This window comes from Strongylocentrotus purpuratus, unplaced genomic scaffold (assembly GCF_000002235.5).
Source record: "Strongylocentrotus purpuratus isolate Spur 01 unplaced genomic scaffold, Spur_5.0 spur5_scaffold_4, whole genome shotgun sequence".
In the NCBI taxonomy this organism is placed as follows: domain Eukaryota; kingdom Metazoa; phylum Echinodermata; class Echinoidea; order Camarodonta; family Strongylocentrotidae; genus Strongylocentrotus; species Strongylocentrotus purpuratus.
In genome coordinates, this window is record NW_022145610.1 from 21,129,755 (window position 1) to 21,152,048 (window position 22,294).

The window sequence follows — 22,294 nt, forward strand, 5'->3', positions numbered from 1 at the left end:
ATTCTTTTTAACACCTGGGTGGAGAGTAGCAAGTGCAGGTTAATATCTTGCCAAAGGATATCAGTGCCGTGTCAGGATTCGAATCCTTGACCGTCACATCTCCAGTCAAGAGCCTTAAACCACTCGGCCACGCCACTCCCACATACAGTTGCCCACAAATTTTAGAGTGTTTTTAAACTATCCCTTTAACTACCAGTTATGTGAATGCACAAAAAAAGAATAAGCAAGACAGTGTTGCCATACAAAAAAAAAAAATCTGTAATGAAAATCAATCTTGTCGCAATGAAGCTTTTATTTCAGATGTAACCCATTCCCCCTGTATCATGCGATTGATTCCAGATCTAATAATAATAATAATAGGCATTTATATAGTGCCATCTATCTAGACAATTCTATTCTGAGGCGCACAAGAAAAATTAAAAGAATGAGAGAGTTTAGATGAGTGTCATAGTGCCAAGTACAGGTATTGTTAAAAAAAGATAAGATTTCATCTTGGACTAAAGGTCTCTAAGGAAGTTATGATTCTCAAATTAAATGGTAAATTATTCCGAAGAGTGGGAATGATTTATGATTTATTTTGTGTATTACACATGAACTCAGAGAGACCGGACACTAGTACTGGATGATGCCTTACCTTTGCAGTCTGTAGATGGGTGTGTAGCAGAATAAACGACTGATTCATCTGATGACTCTTGGTGAGGCCAAATCGCATCAAAACTGAAAGGAAGAAGTTTCAAGATGAATTTTATTCACAATAGCTAATCAAAGCCATCGAGTACTAACTACTATTAAAGCCTAAGACAACTTGGGCTAGCATTTAAGGAAATATAGTATCCATACCATTGTGTTAAAGGGATCCGGTAACTTTGTCTCAGATTCTAAAACAAAATCCTGGATTTTGCTCATGCTGCAATGATAATTCTAAACCTTAAGGTCAATCAGGAACCCCATGACTTGTACAAGCCGATCGCCTGTCTGATTATCAAGATATTTATGATTGGAATTACAAATTTTGAAAACCGTTTGCTCAACGGTTTTCATAACACTACAGTCTATTGGGGAAAAAGAGTACAGTAAAACCGGTCATTCAAATATTTTTACTTTCTTGAGGCACTTCTTGATCATTTTGAAGCGCAATTTTTTTAGGGCTTCAATATTACCCAATATTACGGACACTGATAACACGTAGGACCGTGCATCTCAGATTTAACTTTGTTAAACGATGCCTTTAAAGCCATATCAACCTTTTGGAAAATTCACAATACAGAGGCTATTTTCAATTTACAGTGGACTTTTGAGACAAACCTCTCCCTTAGCCACAACTCCCCCCCCCCCCACTGCATTTGCCAGATGAGAACACCTTTGGAGCTACTACATAACACAAGGGTTTTCAGACAAAAATACAAAGGGTAACTTCTCCAGGAAAAAGAGCAACCACAAAGGTAATGAATAAATTCATGCACGCTTTCAACCTGCAAAGTTTGTTTAGTCCTCACAACAACCCTGTTAGATGCAGCGAGGCCACATTTCAGTCGGTTTGAACCTTGACCTTGAAAACCTTGGTAGGTCCTTTCAGCAGCTCCTAACAGCTATCCCATAATGATGATATGCTGTACTCAGAGTGAACTGAGGTGCCACAGTGAAGTAAGTAATTTCATTATCACATAATGTGTGAGCATACATGTACACAGTGGGAGCGATTGTGCCTCTTGTGTTTTAAAGCGCATAGTAGTGGGCTCTCATGGGGAATTCCCACACATTCGGTGTTTACCTAATAATGGAGGTACCACGGCACCACTGGTTCGCTGAGTGCGAGACTTGTACACCCATCAACGGCATTTCCACCAAGTCTGATGTCAGCAAATAATGACCTACTGCACACGGAAACTGACGACCATCTCCTTTTACAGCATGTGAGACCCAACAGAGCGGGACCAAAGATAAATAAAGTCTGCCAGGAAGCCTGACACCCCCAGCCCCTGTCTACTCTCCCGCTGATACCACCTCCCTGTTTACTTACCTGTTGAGAGTGGTTTAAGGAGTATTCTGTAGGTGCCATCGTCAAGGAAACGATCAAGCTGCTCTAGATAACCCAAGATCATCTCTTTAGGTTTCCCAATCTACAGAGAGGAAAGACAGAGAGAGAGAGAGAGAGAGAGAGAGAGCGGGAGAGAGAGCAAGAGAGATAAATTAAGAGAGAAAGAGATAGAGAGAGAGAGGAAAGAGAGAGAGATAGGGAGGAGAAGGGGGAGAGGCAAGAGAGGGGAAAGAGGGAGAGAGAAAGGGATAGAGAGAGAGAGAGCAAGAGGACAGAGAGAGAGAGAGAGAGAGAAAGGGAGAGAGGGAGAGCAAGAGAAATTAATTAAGAGAGAAAGGGATAGAGAGAGACAGAGAGAGATAGATTAAGAAAGAAAGAGAGAAAGAGAAATAGGGATAAAATCATGTAGTTTATTTTTTACTCTCATCTAAATACAGACAAACTTTAGGATTACGACATTATATACATGTATTGCTCTAATACAATGTAGCTCACAACACTTTAATCACCAATGTACCATTACATTATTCCTCATTCAAGAAACAAGTATTTTGTTAGTTTACACTTTGATTCTTTGGAGTGACGGATGTTTCTTCTTGATACAAAATTTTATTCAAAATTTGAAAAAGATCCCCTAGAGAAAAAGCAAATTTGGGGTTGCTTTCGTCCGGAGATCACTATTAATAGTTTTTAATGCTGAAATAAAGAGAGGCAGCACATTACTACATACCTCTGCCAAGTCATTGAGTATCTGTGCCGAGTCCTTGTAAACATCGTTGTTTGTCTCAGTGTCACTGACATGTGGGGTGATTATCGGCAGGAGGTCCCAAGCTACTGTCTCCACCAGAGCCTGAGTACAAAGGTCAAAGTTTAAATGCATGGTAAATTTATAAATACAGGTCCATCCTCATCATCACCATCATTATCATCATCATTAATATCATCATCAATATCATCATAATCATCAATATCATCATAATCACCATCATCATCAATATCATAATCACCATCATCATCAATATCATCACCATCATTATCATCATCATTAATATCATCATCAATATCATCATAATCATCAATATCATCATAATCACCATCATCATCAAAATCATAATCATCATCATCAATATCCTCATCATCATCATCATCACCATTACCATCATCATCATCATCAAAATCCTCCTTAGGATACTTACAACAGTTATAAAACATAATAAGCGTGATAAAGACTTTTTGTTGAATATGTGTAATTCTACCTAGAATACTAAGTGTCCAAGAAGTTGCTTGCACTATGATGAATGGCTGTATTGTTAACCGTTATTGTGAAACTTATTCTAAAGAGATGATTGGTAATACAAAATCAAAGACTAGAATTGAAGAGAGGAAGACATACTGAAGCCTAAATGAGACAAGTAACTAAATTAGACAAAAAGAAGCAATATGTCTCTCTTCAATGCAATGTCCCTTCTTCAATCTTATTCCAGTGGAATGCGTCTTCTGCCAAATTAAACAATGAAACAAACAGCTAAGACTACACACAATCAACACAAGAAAGGCTATTTATGAATCTTTTCAACTTTCTTGTGATAAAGATGAGGCTAAGATACAGGCCCATTGAGGTCCCATTAAGAACATTGGCATCATTTTACGAAACCATCGTAAGGACAAGATCACCAATATCCCATCGAAACACATGTGAATTTCACACATGTTTCAATGGGTTGTCAGCAAACTTGCACTACTGACGTTTTTGTGAGACGCTACCCTGTTGCCTGTACAGCCAAACCTGGGGGGTGTTTCACAAAGATCCTAAGTTGAACTGATCTCTAAGTTGGACTTAAAGGTAAAGACCAGTTATGGTCAAGCGATTGCATTGTGAAAGAAACGTTGGGGAATCGATCAGAAAAGGTTGATCATCTAGCATCTAGCATCTGCAAGGTTCTGGAATCATCAAAATGATAAGAAATTTGGCCCATTCTTCGTAAAGTTACAAGCACTATACACAAAAAGATGTATATGGGACTACCCTATATCTCTCACAAACCATGAGAGAAACAAATTTACCAAATAAATGAATTAGTAGGCGGTTTCCCGGCAAATTTTTTATCATCATGTATTAGTCAAAACATATTCTTTCACATGATAGGTAATGAGAGATTCCATTTCATTTTTTGAAATTGGGGCGTTTCCAATACTGGTCTTTACCTTTAACATTTATGGAAAGCCGTTAGCATCTATGAAAATATTTTTCACAAGTTTTTTTTAAAAGGCATAAAATGTTGATTCCTATCATTCATATTTTCTATTATCAAGGGGATTTCATGTTCTGGACGTGGAGTTTATAAAGAGTCAAAAATACTTGATTTTTTCGCTTTTGAATATATTTTATTTCAAGGCTACAAATGGCTCTCTATAATTTTTAAGTCCAACTTAGAGTTAATTTCGTCTTAGAATCTTTGTGAAACCCCCCCTGATCAACTCACCTTATAACTGCCATTCTGTAGAATTTCAAGGACTGCACTGGTCTCTTCTCTATCCACCAGCTCTCGGACAGCTCCGAGAAAGAGAGACGGTTCCCATGATGACTGGTCTTCAAGCTGGTGGCAAGAAACATTAAGAGAGAAAAACAGTAGGAGGTTTTGATCAAGATGTTCTCTATATTAAACTAAAATGTTTACAAAATAATTGGAAATATGAAAGACTCTGCTCTACATTTTTCCCCACTCCAGCAAAGCATATTGAGTCAATGCTAATTCGTATTGACCTCTAGCACTGCACTACGTGTTAATAGGCAGCATTTGCACACATGAATAGTCAATACACTCTCAACACACAAATGCACACAATCAAGCCAATGTGGCTGATCAGCAAGTTTGACAGTAGACTTACAATTTGAATTTTAAATTATTCTTTCTAATATTGGTAAGTTACAAAAATTGTATTTTACTGCTATTTAGGTGTCATCAATTGTCACTAAAGTACTGATTTTGAGTGAAATCATTTGAGTTTTGTACAGTGGTGTATGAAATGTTGAGAATCAATAGCACAGCTTTTGATACACGGCCAGGATAGTAATGCACCTATGTGTGGTTTTTCCCCACAAGTTATGAATAAAATTAGATCTAGTCAACAAATATACAATCCCAACTGCCCAAGAGCGGGACAACTGAATGTGCTAATGCACTTTCACACCATGCACTTTAAAACGTGTTAAAAGAAGAGCAAAGGGAAGGCTTATGTGGAAAGCGCTTTATATCCAGTGGAAACGGGGCTATAGACTATATATCAATTGCAACTATCATTAATACAGGTAGTGATTTTGGAGAAAACATGCATCATGTGTAGCACTAGCAGAGACAAACTTTGTATTCATTGTGTACATTAGTGCGCAATGTGTGCAATTGCTGCCTGATCTCAGCAGAGCATAGAGACTAAAGAGTCAGTCAATACTAATGCGGCTCTAGGCTAGCGCTGTACTACATGCTAAGAGGCAGCAATTGCACATACGCATGAATAGTCAATACACTTATTGAACCCAATGAAGACGATGTGGCTGTTGGCAAGTTTGACAGTATAGACTCACGATTTGAATTTTCAAATATTCTTTCTAACATCGGTAGATTTCTAGACTAAGTTAGGCACATTCATGGGGCACTAGAGGGCGCTTCGGTCGCGTACGAAAATCTGAATGGCCTTGCTGCGTTGGGTCGGCAATAATCAGCCCAAAACTTGGATATGGGAGGTTGGAAGGATATATCTTTTTTATAATGTTATCCGGTCTTACCCTTAACCATCCTATGTTTAATCTATGTAGGAATAACATGCGAGTATGATAAGAGAAACATCGGGACCATTACTGAAGTAACTTTTAAAATATTAGCCTAGAAATGACCACCAAACGGAAAAAATTGACATTTTTTCCCGACAAATCTTCATAAAATCTGAGTTATAAACAATTCACATTTAGGTACACTAATACAAATACGATTTTCTGAAAATTCAGGTATGATTTTTTAAGTTTCTTTCAAGTATATTTCTGCGCATTGCAGCGCCAATATTCTTCACTGCTTCAAAATCACCCTTGATTTTTTTTTTGCAACGAATTTGATACGAGGTCCGTGAGTGTTCCCCGTTCCTTGCGTGTTGAAAGTTTGGTAATACATAGTTTGCATTGACTCGCGCACGAAAAAATGGTCATAAACAAAATGTCAAATGAAGAAATAAACAAGCTTTTGTATAGTTATAAGAGTTCTACCGAGGTTTCTTTGTCGATTTAATTTATTATATAGTCTCAATTAGAATTCAGAATTATCTCACTGAAAAGTTAAGAAACCGACGATGTTCTCGATCGTAGTTATTTTCATTTTGCCAGCAGCCGATCTAGCGTTGTTTGGGCAAAAAGCTAGGCCGCTGCCTTCCCACCGCGAACCTTTCCGAGTCCCGCTAAAATGGCGCGCTGCGGAGCTCCGAAGCTGCGTTGGTATCGCTGCAAACTCTCAGCCGGCTAGCTCCCCACGACGGCAGTGAAAAAAATACACGGGGGCTCAGGGCGAATTTGCCCCCGAAATGCCCAAAAGAGCCCCCGAAAATCAGAAAAGAGCCCCCGTAAATTTGCATAGAGTTCTATGCAGAACAAATTTTAGAGAGTAATTTTTATGCAGGCAAGCTTGAAAAGTAGCCCCCAAAAGATAAATGTTAATTTTTTCCCTGCACGACGGACCATTCGCGGTATGGTGAGAGTGTGTGTGTGAGGTATGATTTTGGATTCGAGAACGCACGTAACGCAACCGTGCGCGTCATTTAGAGCTGTCGAATGTGTACGACCAATTTTACATGTACGATTTTTAGTACAGATACTTGGTCAGTTTTCTTCTTATATCTTTGGTTTTACAACATTTAAAAATATAATTTCTTCAAATCTGCTCCTGACTCGGTTCAGACTAATTGTCTGATGTGTTTTCAAGTCAATTTTTTGAATATATTTTTTTGCATGAATTTGCCTAGACTAGATCTAACTAAGTTGAAAAAAATTGTATTTTACTGCTATTTCTACCTACTAACCTAGGTAGTCTAGGTGTCATCAATTGTCACTAAAGTACCCATTTTTAGTGAAATCGGTTGAGTTTTGTACAGTGGTGTTTGAAATGTTGAGAATCAATAGAACAGTTTTTAATACACAGCCAGGCCAGGATAGTTAATACAGCTATGCGTGGCCAGCGCCAGGATCAGCTCAGCTCAAGCTCAACAACGACACAGTCACACTGTCTGGACTAACCTGCTAACAAAATAAGGAACATGTGGGGGCAATAGCGAAATTGTAAACTCTAATGAAATTCATCTTTCTACAGTGGAAAACAAATGGTATGTAATCGGGAGCATCTTTTTATGTAGATATCTATATCTCCTTCTATGAAATGATGCACAAAGTTGCACATAACTTACGAAATTGTCAGCAAGCTTCTTCAATTCTGCCGCCATTCTATATTCTTTCTGGATCCCTAGCCCTCAGTCGGTTGGTCGGGCGCATGCAATATACACAGTGCGCATATGCTCATTCAGTATAGCAATAGGGAAATCCCCTCTATTCTCTTCGGTATGGGTCATCATCACCACCATCAGGACGATGATGGTCCTTATCCAACTGACATCAAACTATAGATCTCTAGATGTATCGTGCAGGACCGAGACCACTTTTTTTTTTAAGGAGATGAACATTTGTTATTATTTGGAAGTTTTAAAAAAATCTCAATTGTAATAATGTTTGTATGTTTTAAACTTTTTATTAGATAATGACCAATTAACGAACATAGTAAAGTGTCATCGATCATCATCATCATCATCATCATCATCATCGTCATCATCATCATCATCATCATCATCATCAATCATCATCAACAAAAACAACGAATTACAATATATTTACATCAGAGTAAACCAGATCAACATACAATACACATCGAAATGTCATGATTTTGTGATATTAATAGAGTACAATAGATTAAAACACGTCTGTACTAGTTTGGCCAGGAGGGATTAGACCACCCAGCGTGGTCACTGACAGGTGGTTATCTCATCAACTCAGCTCTCAATTAACAATGATGGGAATGATGGACTATTAGTGTCAAGATTTTGAAACGTGTTTGTAACATAAACATTGTCATAGATACTCTGACGTATTTATACAATCTGTCACTGACAACGGGTGTATAGTTCCTGCTGCATGGAAAATAGCAAGAATACAAATTTCAAGTATCTAATTAGTATAGGCCGATAGCCGTTCTCCCTATCTTATCCAAAATAATAGAAAAGGCAGTGAATAAGAATCTCCTTGAATATCTGTCAGAAATTAACCCCAAACACTTCGGTTTTCGACCTACTCATGTGAGACCGCCCTAATCTGTATGGTCGATGAATTAGCAATGCATGTTGATAAGGGGTATATGTGAATGGATTAGCGCTTATTGACTTACGCTAATCGTTCGACATGGTAGATCACCGTATTCTCATAAGCAAATGAGCTAAATACGGTTGTTCTGAAAAATGTCTCACTTGGTTTATAGGTCCTATCTTAATAACAGGAAACAATATGTTTCAATGCAAAATAAAAAGTCAAACATCATGAATGTCAACACAGGAGTGGCTTAAATCCTTGGGCCCCTCCTGTTTACAGTCATGATAAACGATCTTCCCACGCATATAAGTAAAGGGAATGTTTATATGTACGCGGATGACACGACAATATCCGTCCATGGAAACAGTCCAACAGATATTGAAATCCAGCTTAACAATGTAATGCAAGACGTAAATGAATGGGTTAACAGAAACAAGTTGATCCCCAATCCAGAGAAAACCAAAGTCATGCTAATAGGCTCAAGACAAAAATTACATCGGTTTTCAAATCTAAAGTTGCATGTTACATTAAAAGGTAAATCTGTTGAACGTGTTGATGAATCTAGGTGTCTAGGTGTAAGGTGTAACCATAGACTCTAGCCTTAACTTTAAGATGCATACTGAAAAGGTGTCTTTAAAGGTGAAACAAAAGCTAGGTGTAATAAGAAGATTAAAGACATATTTTTTTCTACTAAACAATTATCTGATATATATTGGGGGGACATTATACCCCATGTTCTTTACTGCTGTAATGTATGGTCGCGCAGAAGTGTCGGGAATTTCAATACCCTAAACAAAAGAGCTGCCTACATAGTATCAAATAAGTCATGGGATATACCGTCCCTGGATGTAATTACAGTCACTATGCTGGCCAACTCTTGATAAGTTGTTCTGGAAAACAATGTGCTGCTTAATGTATAAATGTATAAATAGAATAACACCCGGAATCGTTCATGACAGATTTATACTCGTTTATACGATGTTTCAAAACGAATAACTCGCAACACAGATAAGAAGATGTTGCGATTGCCAAAATTTAAAACAGAATTTTATAGGAAGTCATTCATTTATTCAGGGAGTGAAATTTGGAATGAGCTTCCACTTGAACTTAAAGAAGCACAGAGCCTAGCAGTCTTTAAGAGGGCTCTATACAAGAAATTCTCACATGATACGGTGTTCATTCTGCATAGTTGATTTTTATCATTATCTATAATGATTCAGTTTGTTATCATGTTACTTGACTCCATAACCATACAATGCGTACTATTATCATTACTTAACTGTTGTTCTTTAGTGCAATATTATATTCAGTTAATGTATTCCTATGTTTTGGTTTAATTTATTTTTCATAGTTGATTTTTATCATTATCTATTCAGTTTTCTGTCATGTTTATTGACTTCATTACCATACAATGCTTAATTTATTTTCATAGTTGATTTTATCATTATCTATTCAGTTTTTGTCATGTTACTTGATTCCATTACCATTCAATGCTTACAATTATCATTAATGAACTGTTGTTATTTTGTGTAGTATTATACTCAGTTAATGTATACCCATGTTTTTGTTTAATTTATTTTCATAGTTGATTTATCATTATCTATTCAGTTTTTGTCATGTTACTTGACTCCATTACCATACAATGCTTATTTTATTTTGATAGTTGATTCTATCATTATCTATTTTGATTCAGTTTTTGTCATGTTACTTGACTCCATTATCATACAATGCCTACAATTATCATTAATTAACTGTTTTCCTTTTGTGTAGTATTATACTCAGTAAATGTATTCCCATGTTTTTGTTAACTTTTTTTTTTGTAGTTGATTTTTATCATTATCTTAACCATACATACATTGTGTTAAATGTTTAATAATCCAATATTGTACAGTTCTAATTGTAATTCATGTATTTTTTCATGTGCTGTTTTTATAATCAGTGCTCTGTGGAAGACCAGGTTTTTATTTTTGTATACTGAACAGACTACCCTGAATAAAGAAGTGAAATAAATAAATAAAAATAAATAAAGAAAGAAATAGATAACTGAATATAGAGCTCTTTCCCAATTAAAGCATGTAGGTCTTTGTACGTGAGCCCTAGCGTATGCGGTGCCAGTTAAATTTAATGTCAGAGGTAAAAATGTCAGAGGTAATAACGTCAGAGTTTAATAATTGACGACATGATGAGAGAGAGAGATGGGGGAGATGAGAGAGAGAGAGAGAGAGAGAGAGAGAGAGAGAGAGATGGGAGTGAGAGATAGAGAGAAAGATAGACAGTCAGACAGACAGAGAAAGAGAGAGCCTGAGAGAGATAGACAGACAGAGAAAGAGAATGAGAGAGAGAGAGTGTAGTTTTGAGGAAGAGAGGGGAGAGAAAGGAGGAAAGAATAGGAAATAGTGAGAGTGTGTGTGAGTTAAACTCAATTATAATGTCTACAAACTTTCGTTTTGTCAAAGAATAATATTGCGTGGTTTGATTTTTGACCTGTTATTGCTGGTAATAAAAAGGCATATTTTCACTTTACTGTACGTAGAAAAAATATAATGTAATTACTTATTACCAATTTTCAACTAAATTCTTTCCTGACAATAAGTTGGAGGAACATGATTTCATTTTACACATCCTTCAGTAGATTTAGGGAGAGAAAATGTATAAAAACTCTCCTCTTTGACCATGATCAACAACTTCTTTGATTATTTTTATGTAAAGCGCTGTGAAATAACAGTCGATTTATAAGAGCGCTATATAAATGATTTTATTATATTGTATTGTATTGAAACTCAATTGGCATACCTTGAGTACAAACATACTATGGTGTTTTGTAATCTAGTTTATCATCACTTAAAAAGGCGTTAGATAACAGGAGCGATTTGCATCTACGCTTCTTTCTTTTTTAATTAATTTTTGTTTTATGTATTTGTTCTTCTTTTATTTTTGCCTCTGTTTGACAAATTTATTCCAGTGCGTGTCGATTTTCATTAAAAACCCTTCAGGCCGGGCATATTAATAACTGTCATTACATAGCATGGCAGCTCTAATCACATAGATAATACTCGCTGCAGTGGTGAATACAATAAGCCAGTTCACGGTTGCAGTCTGAGCATGAACAGATAAAGGTCATTGCAGAACGAATTGTGAAATACATGGAGACGAAATACTGGATACATGCTTATGAAAGTTATGTAATTGTTATTCATTTATGCACTCAATGATACACAGGTGGAAGTATTCTTTGAAAAGAGGAAACAAAGGCTAGTTCGGAAGCACCTCCATCGCTGTAGGAGTGATTATTTCAAAATATACAAAGTGGGACCTCTTCACGTTTTGAAGATCTGTGGATATTCGGGGTCATTGCAGTAATGTGCTAACCGTGAACTGGTCTATTACCCGGAAACGTGGCGTCAATCACAGCGGATGAGTTGGACATGGGGTCATTCAACGATGTCAAATTTCATATGTATTGATTAAAAACTAAAAATACCCACAAAACCTAATGAACATGATCAGCAAGAGGCAGACAAAATTCATGTCCGAACGTTCGTGTCGAAAGTGTATATACCTCCATCGTGCAGATTACCGTCTGTGGATAGTTGTTTTGTTTGAAGGCAAACAAAATTTACAAAAATGGTATCATGATATAGTCTTTCCGTTGATGCCACAATCAAAAGGAGTTGATCATCATGGTTGAGACAAAGATCTAGAATACATTCATATCCTGCATTGCCCCCTCCACGACATACATTATGTGCAAGACAGTGTACACCTGTATATTAACAGATTTTCTGAAGAAGATGACTGGCAAAGCTACTTGCTGACCCTAGACACACAAGTGCATAGAGACGTAGCCTCCACTGAAACTTCGGGGGGGGGGGGGGTGTTCCACAAAGACTAAGATCGATTTTAAGTTGGAATTAACTATAGCAGGCCGTTCATGCCACTGGTTGCTCTCACTATTGGTCCATTTAGATATTTATGTTTTTTCCTTCAATAATGAATTATCAAAAAATGTAAATTCTGTATAGATTTGTGACCATGATTTGTACGTCCCTTGAGAGACCAATGCCAGTAAATGGTGAGAGAAAATTGTGGCATTAATGGCCTGCCATGATTAAGTCTATCTTAAAGTCGATATTAGTCTTAGTGAAACCCCCTGGAAGGCTATTCCAGTCACGATGCCTACCCCAGGCGGGAATTTGATTTATTTAATTGCTCACAATATTATATACATTTTTTTTAACGAAGTGTAAACCAAAATTTCGTCACGAATTAACCGAAAGCTCGCACTAGTAAAGGATAGCATAGTATTTGATTGAGATTTTTGTTTTCATTCTTATTTAGTTTTGTTTTAAATTCTTACTCACTTTTACGTCACTAAAAGTATGGTTTTTGTTAAAGTTTGGTCTTCCGAGTATTTTATATAAAATTCATTGTGGTAAGTAACTTAACAAAGCAAAAACACAAACAAGAATAAGAAGAAGAATAAAAAGAACAAAAAAGACGAAGAAGCAGAAGAAAAAGAAGAAAAGAAACAAGAAGAAGAAGAAGTAAAAGATGAAGAAGAAGAAGAAGAAGACAAATATACATAAGGATGAGAGATAGGACTCGAGAAGAGGTAAAATAAAACTGCTTGGATTTTCCCCAACAAAAGTCAATCATTCAACCGAAATAATAATTAGCCTTTGTAGACGAACATTATTATTAGCAGCAAAACATACAAACCATGTAGAAATTTAATTAGGCGACCTGGATATTTATTCTTGAAAGCAAAGCTAATAGAAAAAATGCTCTCTTTAAAAATTATTCATTACTGGCCTTGTCCATGTTCAGTTGGTTTGTTGCCATGGCAATTTGGCAGAAACTGATGCCATTACCCATCACATTGTTATTACTGGAATTGATTGTTAAAAAAAGACCGATGCAAACATTATGTCAAACCTATTGCCTTGATGGCGGTAATGTCAGCAAACCATCACTTAAGAATCGAGGTATAAGAAGCTTTGAAAGACCATTTGAGCAAAACGTATCGTTAAATTCAGTGGTTACCATGGCAACACCTTCCTCTTTTCTTGACGACGGTTAAACACTACGGAGTTGCATTTCATATCGATATTGTCTGGTGCGTGATTCGGATTCCCTAATTAAACATCGAACCTTAGATGATTAACGGAAGACTATTTTGTTCACCTAAAATGATGTTCTGTTCTGTTTACCGAGTTGTCGAATTACGACATTGAAGTAATGTTGCTGTCAGCAATAATAGAAAGAGTGTTCATGTAAAACCGAACTGATATTTCATTGAGTAGGTGAAATATTCATCTCCAGTTTTAAGGGAAACTGGAAAAACAGTCATTTTTTTTCAAAAACTTATTTAGATCAATACTATACTACTTAAAGGATCGTGTAAAATTCTTCGAAATTTGATTTTGATTACTAAACGATTACAGGAATGGATCTGACGGGCTTTCAAACACACCCTGGAAATAGCACAGAAACCCCTGTGATATCTTTCCACCATCGAGCTATTGTTGCATCAGTCTTGATTGCTTTGACGATAATCGGACTGTTTGGTAATGGCCTCGTCATCTTATCCGTCATCGTCGCCAAGAAGCTTCGTACGGTGACCAACATCTTGGTCGTCAACCTTGCTTTCGCTGATCTTGTCACCTGTTCCCTCCAGCCGTTTCTGAGCTTGGGTCTCCTAAGTCAAACAGGACGATATCCTCTTCACGAGGCGGTCTGCGCAACTGTAGCAGGTGTCATGTTTACCTGTCTCTGTTCCAGTGGGTCTACCTTAGTCGCCATTGCTGTCGTCCGCTGGTACGTCATCACGAGATCTGTTCGTGCTTACCAGGGGATTCATACTCCAAAGAAAATCGTCACAGTGGTGGTGAACATCTGGATCCTCTCGGTCGCGTTCATGGTCGTACCCCCTGTACTCGGCTTCGGGACACTAGGGTATTCTAAATACTACGGTCTATGCTCTTTTTCAGATACGAACTCGTATTACTTCTATTCCGTTATATTCCAGGCAATTTTACTTGTAACCGCCCTTTTGCTTAACGTGACATTCTACATTCTTATTCTGCGACATGTTGTGCGGCACAACAGGCAGATTCAGAACATGATTGGCATTATTGAAATCAGCAGATCAAGCACTTTACAGGGTTGTCAGAATGAGGCTTCGTCCGTGCCTCGCGGTCGTCGACCACCAAAGATCCAAGCCATCAACAAAATGGAGGTCGAAATCACCAAGAATCTCTTCATCGTTGTCTGTGTGTTTATTCTCTGTTTCCTAGTGCACAGCGTGAACTTAGTCATCCCCGGTACGAGCATAGCCTCACTCTATGGCTACATAATCTTACTAGCGAACAGTGTTGTAAACCCGATCATCTATGGACTGAAGCATCCTAACTTTCAGGGGGTCTTCAAGAACATCCTCTGCTGTCGTCAACTCGATCAAGGATGACTAGACCTGAGAGGTTGATATGGTGAATCGTTTCTTACTTGACTGAAGACTTTAAGTAGCATGGTTCGCCGAACACAAAACATTTCTTGTACATAGTTAAGCATACAGTCCTATCTATCCACAACTATTTGTTGCAAATTCACCATCTCCTGATAGGCTATAATTATTTTTCATGTCTATGTTTCATGAGTATGGGACAATCGAATATAACTGTCAATTGAAAAAAAAAACATCGTACACTCTTTCCTCCATCAAAAACTTCAAAAGCTAACGGTTCAGATAATTGCTCCTCTACAGCTAAGTCTTGTCATGAATTGTGTCGCTTTGATTTGCGTGCCAATAGGGACTTTTAGATTGAGTGGACGAGAACACGACGAACGCAGACTGATCATGCGTGTCAACGTACCCAACTGCCCATGTTGACTACAGTAAGAAATCTTTTAGATTGCACTCGACGATATACATGCATGCAAAAATTAACACTATGAACATGACGGACAAAGAAGGAGGACAAAATATACAGTTCCTCATTCTACGCTCAACAATTGCTGTGGTAGAACATCCCTTCACTGCTCTTAAGTAAAATGTGTAGAACAAGTGAATATGCATGTGACACCTGTTTTACACATTTTACATAATAGCAGGGACGGGATGTTCCTTTATCTATACCTGAGGAACTGTATATTTTATGCGCACGCGGCATATACTAGTAACGTACTAGATTTAGGAAAATCAAGGTTGACGCATTCTCGATCGTCGACTGAGACGACGTGACGCATGCGCAGTGCCTTAAAATGACGTCAAACGTTGCAGTCAAAGCTGTCGACGTGCAAATCTAAAAGTCCCTATTAACTCAAGAAACAGGACGACTGCCTCTTGTATGCACTAACGCCCTCTACACCGTACCGTAAACTAATCTATTACTATTAGGCAATAAGCACAAGTGATTATAATCACTCTTGATATGATCGTGTTATACTAGTAATGACATAACCATTCGATACTCGGTCAATCAGGATTGTCAGACTAAATTTATGTACATGCCCGTATATGTCTATATTCAAGCTTTGCATTTACTGATACAGATTTCTCCATGCTGTACGCTTTTGTTTAGATGAGCCTCTACCACTTGCATCGTATTATCTTAGAAGAATACATATATCTTCTACGACTACGAGCTATGCTATAATCGGGGGGGGGGGGGGGGGGGGGAGGGGTACTCACATATTAAGACACACGGGGATGTGCCGCTCTAATAGGTAACTTTTTGACAAAAAAATCCTAACATGGGTATCATTTTTAACAAAATATCCCTAAACATGGGTCCGTTTTTTCAAAATTGTGCAAAATGGGCCTTTATTTCGAGAAAAATTCCCCCAAAGTGATCCTTAAAAATGGGTAAGGGTTTCGAGGCTTCGGCGGCACACCCACGTCCAAACCAAATCTGAGTACCCCCCCCCCCCCCCGAGTCCGGGGGGGGGGGCTATAACACGTTGATATGCATCTGTATGTTTTGATCTTTAATTGGACTTGAAAAGAAATGATGCTGGTTACGTGAAAAAATGTACTCAATTTTAATGTTACAAATTTCTTTGTATAGTTAGTTAAGATATTAAATTAATATAATAATGATGTTGTACATAGGCGCCAATAGCTCCATAATAATAATAATAATATTTAATTTTTATATAGCGCTTAATACAAATGTCTCTAAGCGCTTTACAAATATATACTATTACCCCGGTCATTGGATTCAGTGCTTGCCCGCACACACTGTGTGCACAATCTCCACTCCCTGGGGAGCATTCCAGCCGGGCGTTACTTGAACTTACGTAAATTTAACCGAATGACCATTCTATTTTGAAGAGGTTACACATTATCCAAATGTTTAATTTTCTGATTTATATTACTGTTTCCCCTTTTTCATTCTCAATGTATCAAATATTTTACATGTCAAATTCATTTGTAAACTGAACTTAATGATTCACATACGGCTCTGGAATTGATTTGGTTTGGGGTTGTCTGTGACATGCCCGTGAGATGCAGGTGTCGTGTATTATATACAAGCTATATCCTGGCGTCCATATGATACCGCAGTCACGCAGTGTTATCCATGTATACTTCCTCGCTCATCGATATGTCCTTCACAAAATATAAAGAAACATAAAAGTTGAAACAGACATCGGGTACATTGCCAACATAGAACAGGAAACATATGGGCTTACTTGATGAATTCAATTCTTTTAATGTCTTGAACTGGAAATCTGGATAAGGAAAAAGAAATCAGAAATATCAATGACAGTTATATGCCCCATTAGCAAAAACATATGTGACAGCCAGTTGACACTCCTTACTATAGTTACATTGTTATTTAGTGCGACCTGTGATAAACGTCTCAAAACGTACAGATAAGTTAAGTATACTGGTCATGCGATTACATTGTGAAAGAAACTGACCGGAAGCATTTGAGTAAGATTCAAGTTTATGTAGTACATAGGAATTTATGTTTACCGTGAGGTTTAGGAATGGTCAGAAATATAAAGAAACGAACCCAATCCTGATGAAAATGCACTGAACTCTTAAAATATTTAGTAAATATCCCAGCACAAGGGTAATGATGTGTTCGGCCAATTTTGGGCTTTTTTGAAAACCCATCATGTGTTATATATCGTCCCGTTTATAGGGTCCAAACAAAATTAATCTACTTGAAAATGGGCAAAGTGTTACGCAGCTGGAAATAAATTCCCGAAACTTTTTGTCTCTGCGTGGTTGTACACACAATTATACCATCGTGGCAAACTTTCACCCAATATTGTTGCATACAAAATTGGTCCGAACCTTTCAGCCAATTCACGGCATATTTCGAATATGATGGCTTTTGAAGAGCAATCTTATCCAGGGGCGTTGCTGCTATTATATTTTTCCAAACCAACTTACAGGGATTGTGAAAGCTCATACATTATTTTTTTATCTTTACCACAACTAAGCATTCTCTTTGATTTTTAAGGACGTTGCTCACGGTGGAATCGGAAGACCAAAATAAACTTGTTAAGAGGTGAACCTGAATTATGGCGGAATTGTATTTATTCGTTTATTTATTCCTTGGGGGGGGGGGGGGGGGGAGGGGAGGGCAACACAGCCCGCACCGTCCCCCATTTGAGATCCAAGTATCATACTTTTGGTATATACACGTCGAAGAATGTGCACCCCATTCACTTTGAAGTGATGACCATTTAGTTGTTGTCATGTCACCAGATTCAAGGAATATTTTGTTCCCCCCCCCCTTTTTAATGAAAGGCTGGATCTGTCCCTGAGCCGGGTACGAGGAAATGGGTATCGAGCTGATAAAAGAAATCTGTTGTATGTTTTCAATAATTTCGGAGAAAAACAGTCGACGGCAAGACAACTCTACCCTGTTTGAAAATCATCATTAGATAATCACCCAAATAATTGTGGTATTAAAAGAGTCACCAGTCAAACTTGCCCGGACAAGATGATTTTTAAATTTTGTTTCATCATATCGGCGATCCTTTTCACGCAAATCCTGGGAATACTCGCACACAGGATCAGTAAGTTGAAAACAAAGAACTCACCACGTATTTTTTCTTCTTTTTTAATTCTTACTTTACAGCCATTTCATGGGGATGTAATAATGATTTTGTTTCTTCTTCAAAATACCGCTGTTTGATTTGTTATGTGCATGTGTATTTTACTTGTACCAACCATTGCCAACGGCAACACTAAAGCACTAAGTCTCTTTAGGCTGCGTTACTGACATGCTGAAATTTACCTTCCATATATTAATTATAGATATATGTTTTTTAAAGTCTTAAAGTGTAACGCGACACATTAGACTGCGCTGCACACTGCACTGGGAGCAGGCGCGTACGCAGGGGCGGGGGGGGGGGGGGTTAAACCCCTCCTTCAGTTTGTTTTAAGTGTATGTTTTTTGAGAACCCCCCCTTATGAGTTGTTATTTTTTGTGATATTTTTTTTTTTATATTAAAAAAAAAATCCTAATGGACGACCTAAAAAAGATGAACCCCCAACGGCTGGCTGAGTCATTGCGAAATTTTTGGCCCGATTTCAAAATGTTAACCCCCCCCCACCCCTTGAAAAAAATCCTGCGTACGCCACTGACTGGGAGGCTATGCTAATCGTCAGTGTTTCAGCATGCATGGTTTCAGAGGCACAAAACCATCACCTACCACGGAATTATGACGTGTTAGTTCACTCTGACAAGAAAAGGAAGAAAAGGAAAAAGAAAGACAAATTAAAATAAATAGTATAAGATATAGGATAAATGAATGGAAGAAATAAAGAATATGGGAAAAAAAGAAACTAAGAAAGAATGTAATAGGTGAAAATATTTTCAAATGAATAATGAAAGGAAAACGAAAAAAAACGGGAAAGCAAGATAGCATTGATACCCAGTCTTTACTTCTTTTCCCTCGTATCAGGACAATTACCCCCTGGACAATTACCCCCGGATAATCACCCCCCGGAAAACTACCCCCAAAGGACATTTACCCTCCAGGACAATAACCCCCCCCCGAACAATACCCCTTCCCCTGTTCATTAAAGGGGAAGTCTACCCTGATAATAGGTTGGTTTTTAAAAAAAAGCAGAATTTTTCAGGGGGAATTTTTCGGGGGTGGTTGTCCTCGAGGGGGGGGGGGGGTGTCCTCTTGTGTGGTTGTCCTCGGGGATTATTTTCCCGCTGGTAACTTTTTTAATACCATTTTGTTTGTTTTCTCTTCTATCTTCCATCAACCATCCACAATTTATTTCATTCTTTCAGTTTTTATTCCTTCATGCTATCATTCATGCATTTGTTCATACTATATTCAGAGGCGGCGCCCCCGGGGGAAGAGCAGTTCCCCACTTTTTGAAGTACCATAAAAGTGCTCCTTTTTACATAAGAAAATGACCGCTTTTACGTCAGATTCGTGCCCATTTTTCTTTCTAATAAGCACCCGTTTCACCTTCTTATAAGTGCCCCTTTCTATATACCAACAAATTTGGATTTTCATAACTTATTTAATCTTTTATCTTTTAGGCTTTTTAATTACTAAAGTGTTTAGCTTACTTTCAATATATTGTTGTGTTATGGTGGTAAATTTGTCAGTGTTATATTACTTTCGTTTATATCTCATGATTTTGTTGCTTTTTTATCAACACGTCCCTGATCGAAACCACTCCTCTAACTGTTTCGGGCTTTTACTGTGTATAAATAAAATAATTTCAACTCAAACTCAACTCAACCACCTCTCATTTTTTTCTCCTTTACCTCCTTTGCTCATGTTCCGTTGTAATAAGTGCCCCTTTTCCATTCTCATTGGTGTTTCTGTTTCCATATTTGGTTGATGGTGGGATGAAGGTATTCGAGTTAATGACATTATATTAGTAAGAGAAGAGTGATAAAAGTTTTTAATCAAAATACATTTCTTCATTGTTACACACCTGTCAAATCAATTAATGCAAATAGAGATGCGAATTGGAAAGTTATAAAATGAAGGTAAATGGACCATTGTGCCCTGTATATTTCATGCTTCTTGAAAGATAACAAAGGATGACGTCATATATATCATATCATGTTAAAAGAAAAGGACGATCATTTGAATATATTATGTAATAGATGGCAGGCAGGTATATTATTTGATGATAAATATATGCAATATTATTTCAGAGTTATGTTTCGCTGTACAATGCATACAGCAGTTTTGTACTTTCAGTACAGACTTCTATATAGGATACCTTATTTGAATAAAGATCTTGTGATATATTTTTTTAACCCTTTGTGGAAGAGAGGAAGAAGATATGATGCACTTTTTTAAACTCTTGTTACGTGACCAAATTGACTTGGAGTCGTTTCACTGACTGGTTAAACATATTAACACGCTGTAGCATAAAACTGTCTTTAATACATGTTTGATTAGTTTCATTGACAAACAAAAAGATGCTTTAAACTGTATAATAATTTAGACTAAACAACAATTATATTTTTCTCGAATACAAAAATCTATACCGTCCTCCAGACAATAAAACAATATATCGGGAATATTTACATAAATGAGAGGCAGGTAAGTATTCTTGCTAACAAAACTGACAAATTTGAGAACATATGGATACATTTTGAGAGGATTTTGATCGTTTAGTATTATTTTATTGAATTTTTCTAAATCATTTTTAGTCATGATGTTGCATTGTTTTTTTAATATATTTTAAATCTATGTTCTGTATATGTAGTTTGGGGCAACGAGGGGTCTTAGCAATAGATTGAATCATTGGTAATTGTGCTGGCGAGCGACAAGAAGTCTGTGGCAATGTTACTCACTTGTGCAAAAGGTTAAAATATCTGTTATTGCTGTAAAAAATGTGAATGAAGTGAAAACTATTTCGTTTATAGCTGGGTTAAACATTATTCCCATGTCTAGGTTCGGGCTGATTGAGACGTGGTTATAGATCTTAGGTGTTCTACGACACGGCTGGGTTATAAGTTGCATCTTCAGGATGGTGAAGTCACAGGACTGGCCCAGACGAAAACAGATCTCATCGATTATTATTTTTTTTCAATAGTTTTTTAAAATTGATTCCTAACAATACAAACCAGTCTTAAAAATAAGTTGTTTTTCATCTTTACATGAGTTCAAAGCATTTTCATTACATAGATTGTACGATTGATGAAAACAAAAAATAAATCAGTTGTAACATAAAACAAATAACCCTATCCAACCAAACACACTACTACCCCCCCCCCACCACGTGACACACACACACACACACGCACACACGCACACGCATACACACACACACACATATATATACACCCACAACAAAAAGTGAGTCATTTGACACATTTAAGCATAATTTTCGTGAGTCAGGTGTAAATTGACTCATTAGTAACAACCAATGAGTCTCTATTGTCTCATTTATATTTCACCAGTGTGTCAATCATGAGCTGACGCATTTGCAAAATGCTTCGACTGACTCACATGGTCGTAAAAAATGAGTCAAGATCGACATAAGAGCATTTTAGAAGAAAAAAGTGAGTCAACTTGAAAGTGAGGCTGTATGCATGCGCGCGCATGCTTTCGTGACGTCATCCAAAATGCGCATTCTCGAGCCATATTTGAATTCCCGATCGACGACGCGACGTCGCCATCTTATATCTTGGATTCAGAAGAGTTTTGACTGCAGCTAGTGAAAAATTGGTACGCATAATTATTCATATGGTTTTAAACGATGATTTTTATGACTGGATTCGCGGGCTGAATCTTCTGATTATTATACAAATGATGCATGCGTTCATTTTACGATATCCGCACTCGAGTTGATGAGGCTGTGTGTAACTTAACTATCACTATGAACATGACTGACAATGAGAGCGGACAAAATA

At 37.3% G+C, this 22,294-nt stretch overlaps 2 protein-coding genes and 1 non-coding gene across 3 annotated transcripts; 1 reads left to right on the top strand and 2 right to left on the bottom strand.

The window, feature by feature from the left end:
• Positions 1-540: 540 nt before the first annotated feature.
• Positions 541-7,536, bottom strand: LOC115929203. Its single transcript, XM_030997715.1, has 5 exons — positions 7,481-7,536; positions 4,522-4,635; positions 2,769-2,888; positions 2,021-2,120; positions 541-717 (listed from the first exon to the last, which is right to left on the bottom strand). Exons 1-5 carry the CDS (start codon positions 7,514-7,516, stop codon positions 566-568), a joined length of 522 nt encoding a protein of 173 aa, XP_030853575.1. The 5' UTR covers positions 7,517-7,536; the 3' UTR covers positions 541-565.
• Positions 7,537-8,643: 1,107 nt separating this feature from the next.
• On the bottom strand, positions 8,644-8,729 carry Mir4850 (microRNA mir-4850). The gene has a single exon (NR_038819.1). It is a non-coding gene; the product is annotated as a microRNA mir-4850 (primary transcript).
• Positions 8,730-13,875: 5,146 nt separating this feature from the next.
• Positions 13,876-14,895, top strand: LOC115929076 (rhodopsin, GQ-coupled-like). The gene has a single exon (XM_030997228.1). It carries the CDS (start codon positions 13,876-13,878, stop codon positions 14,893-14,895), a length of 1,020 nt encoding a protein of 339 aa, XP_030853088.1.
• The last annotated feature ends 7,399 nt before the right edge of the window (positions 14,896-22,294 follow it).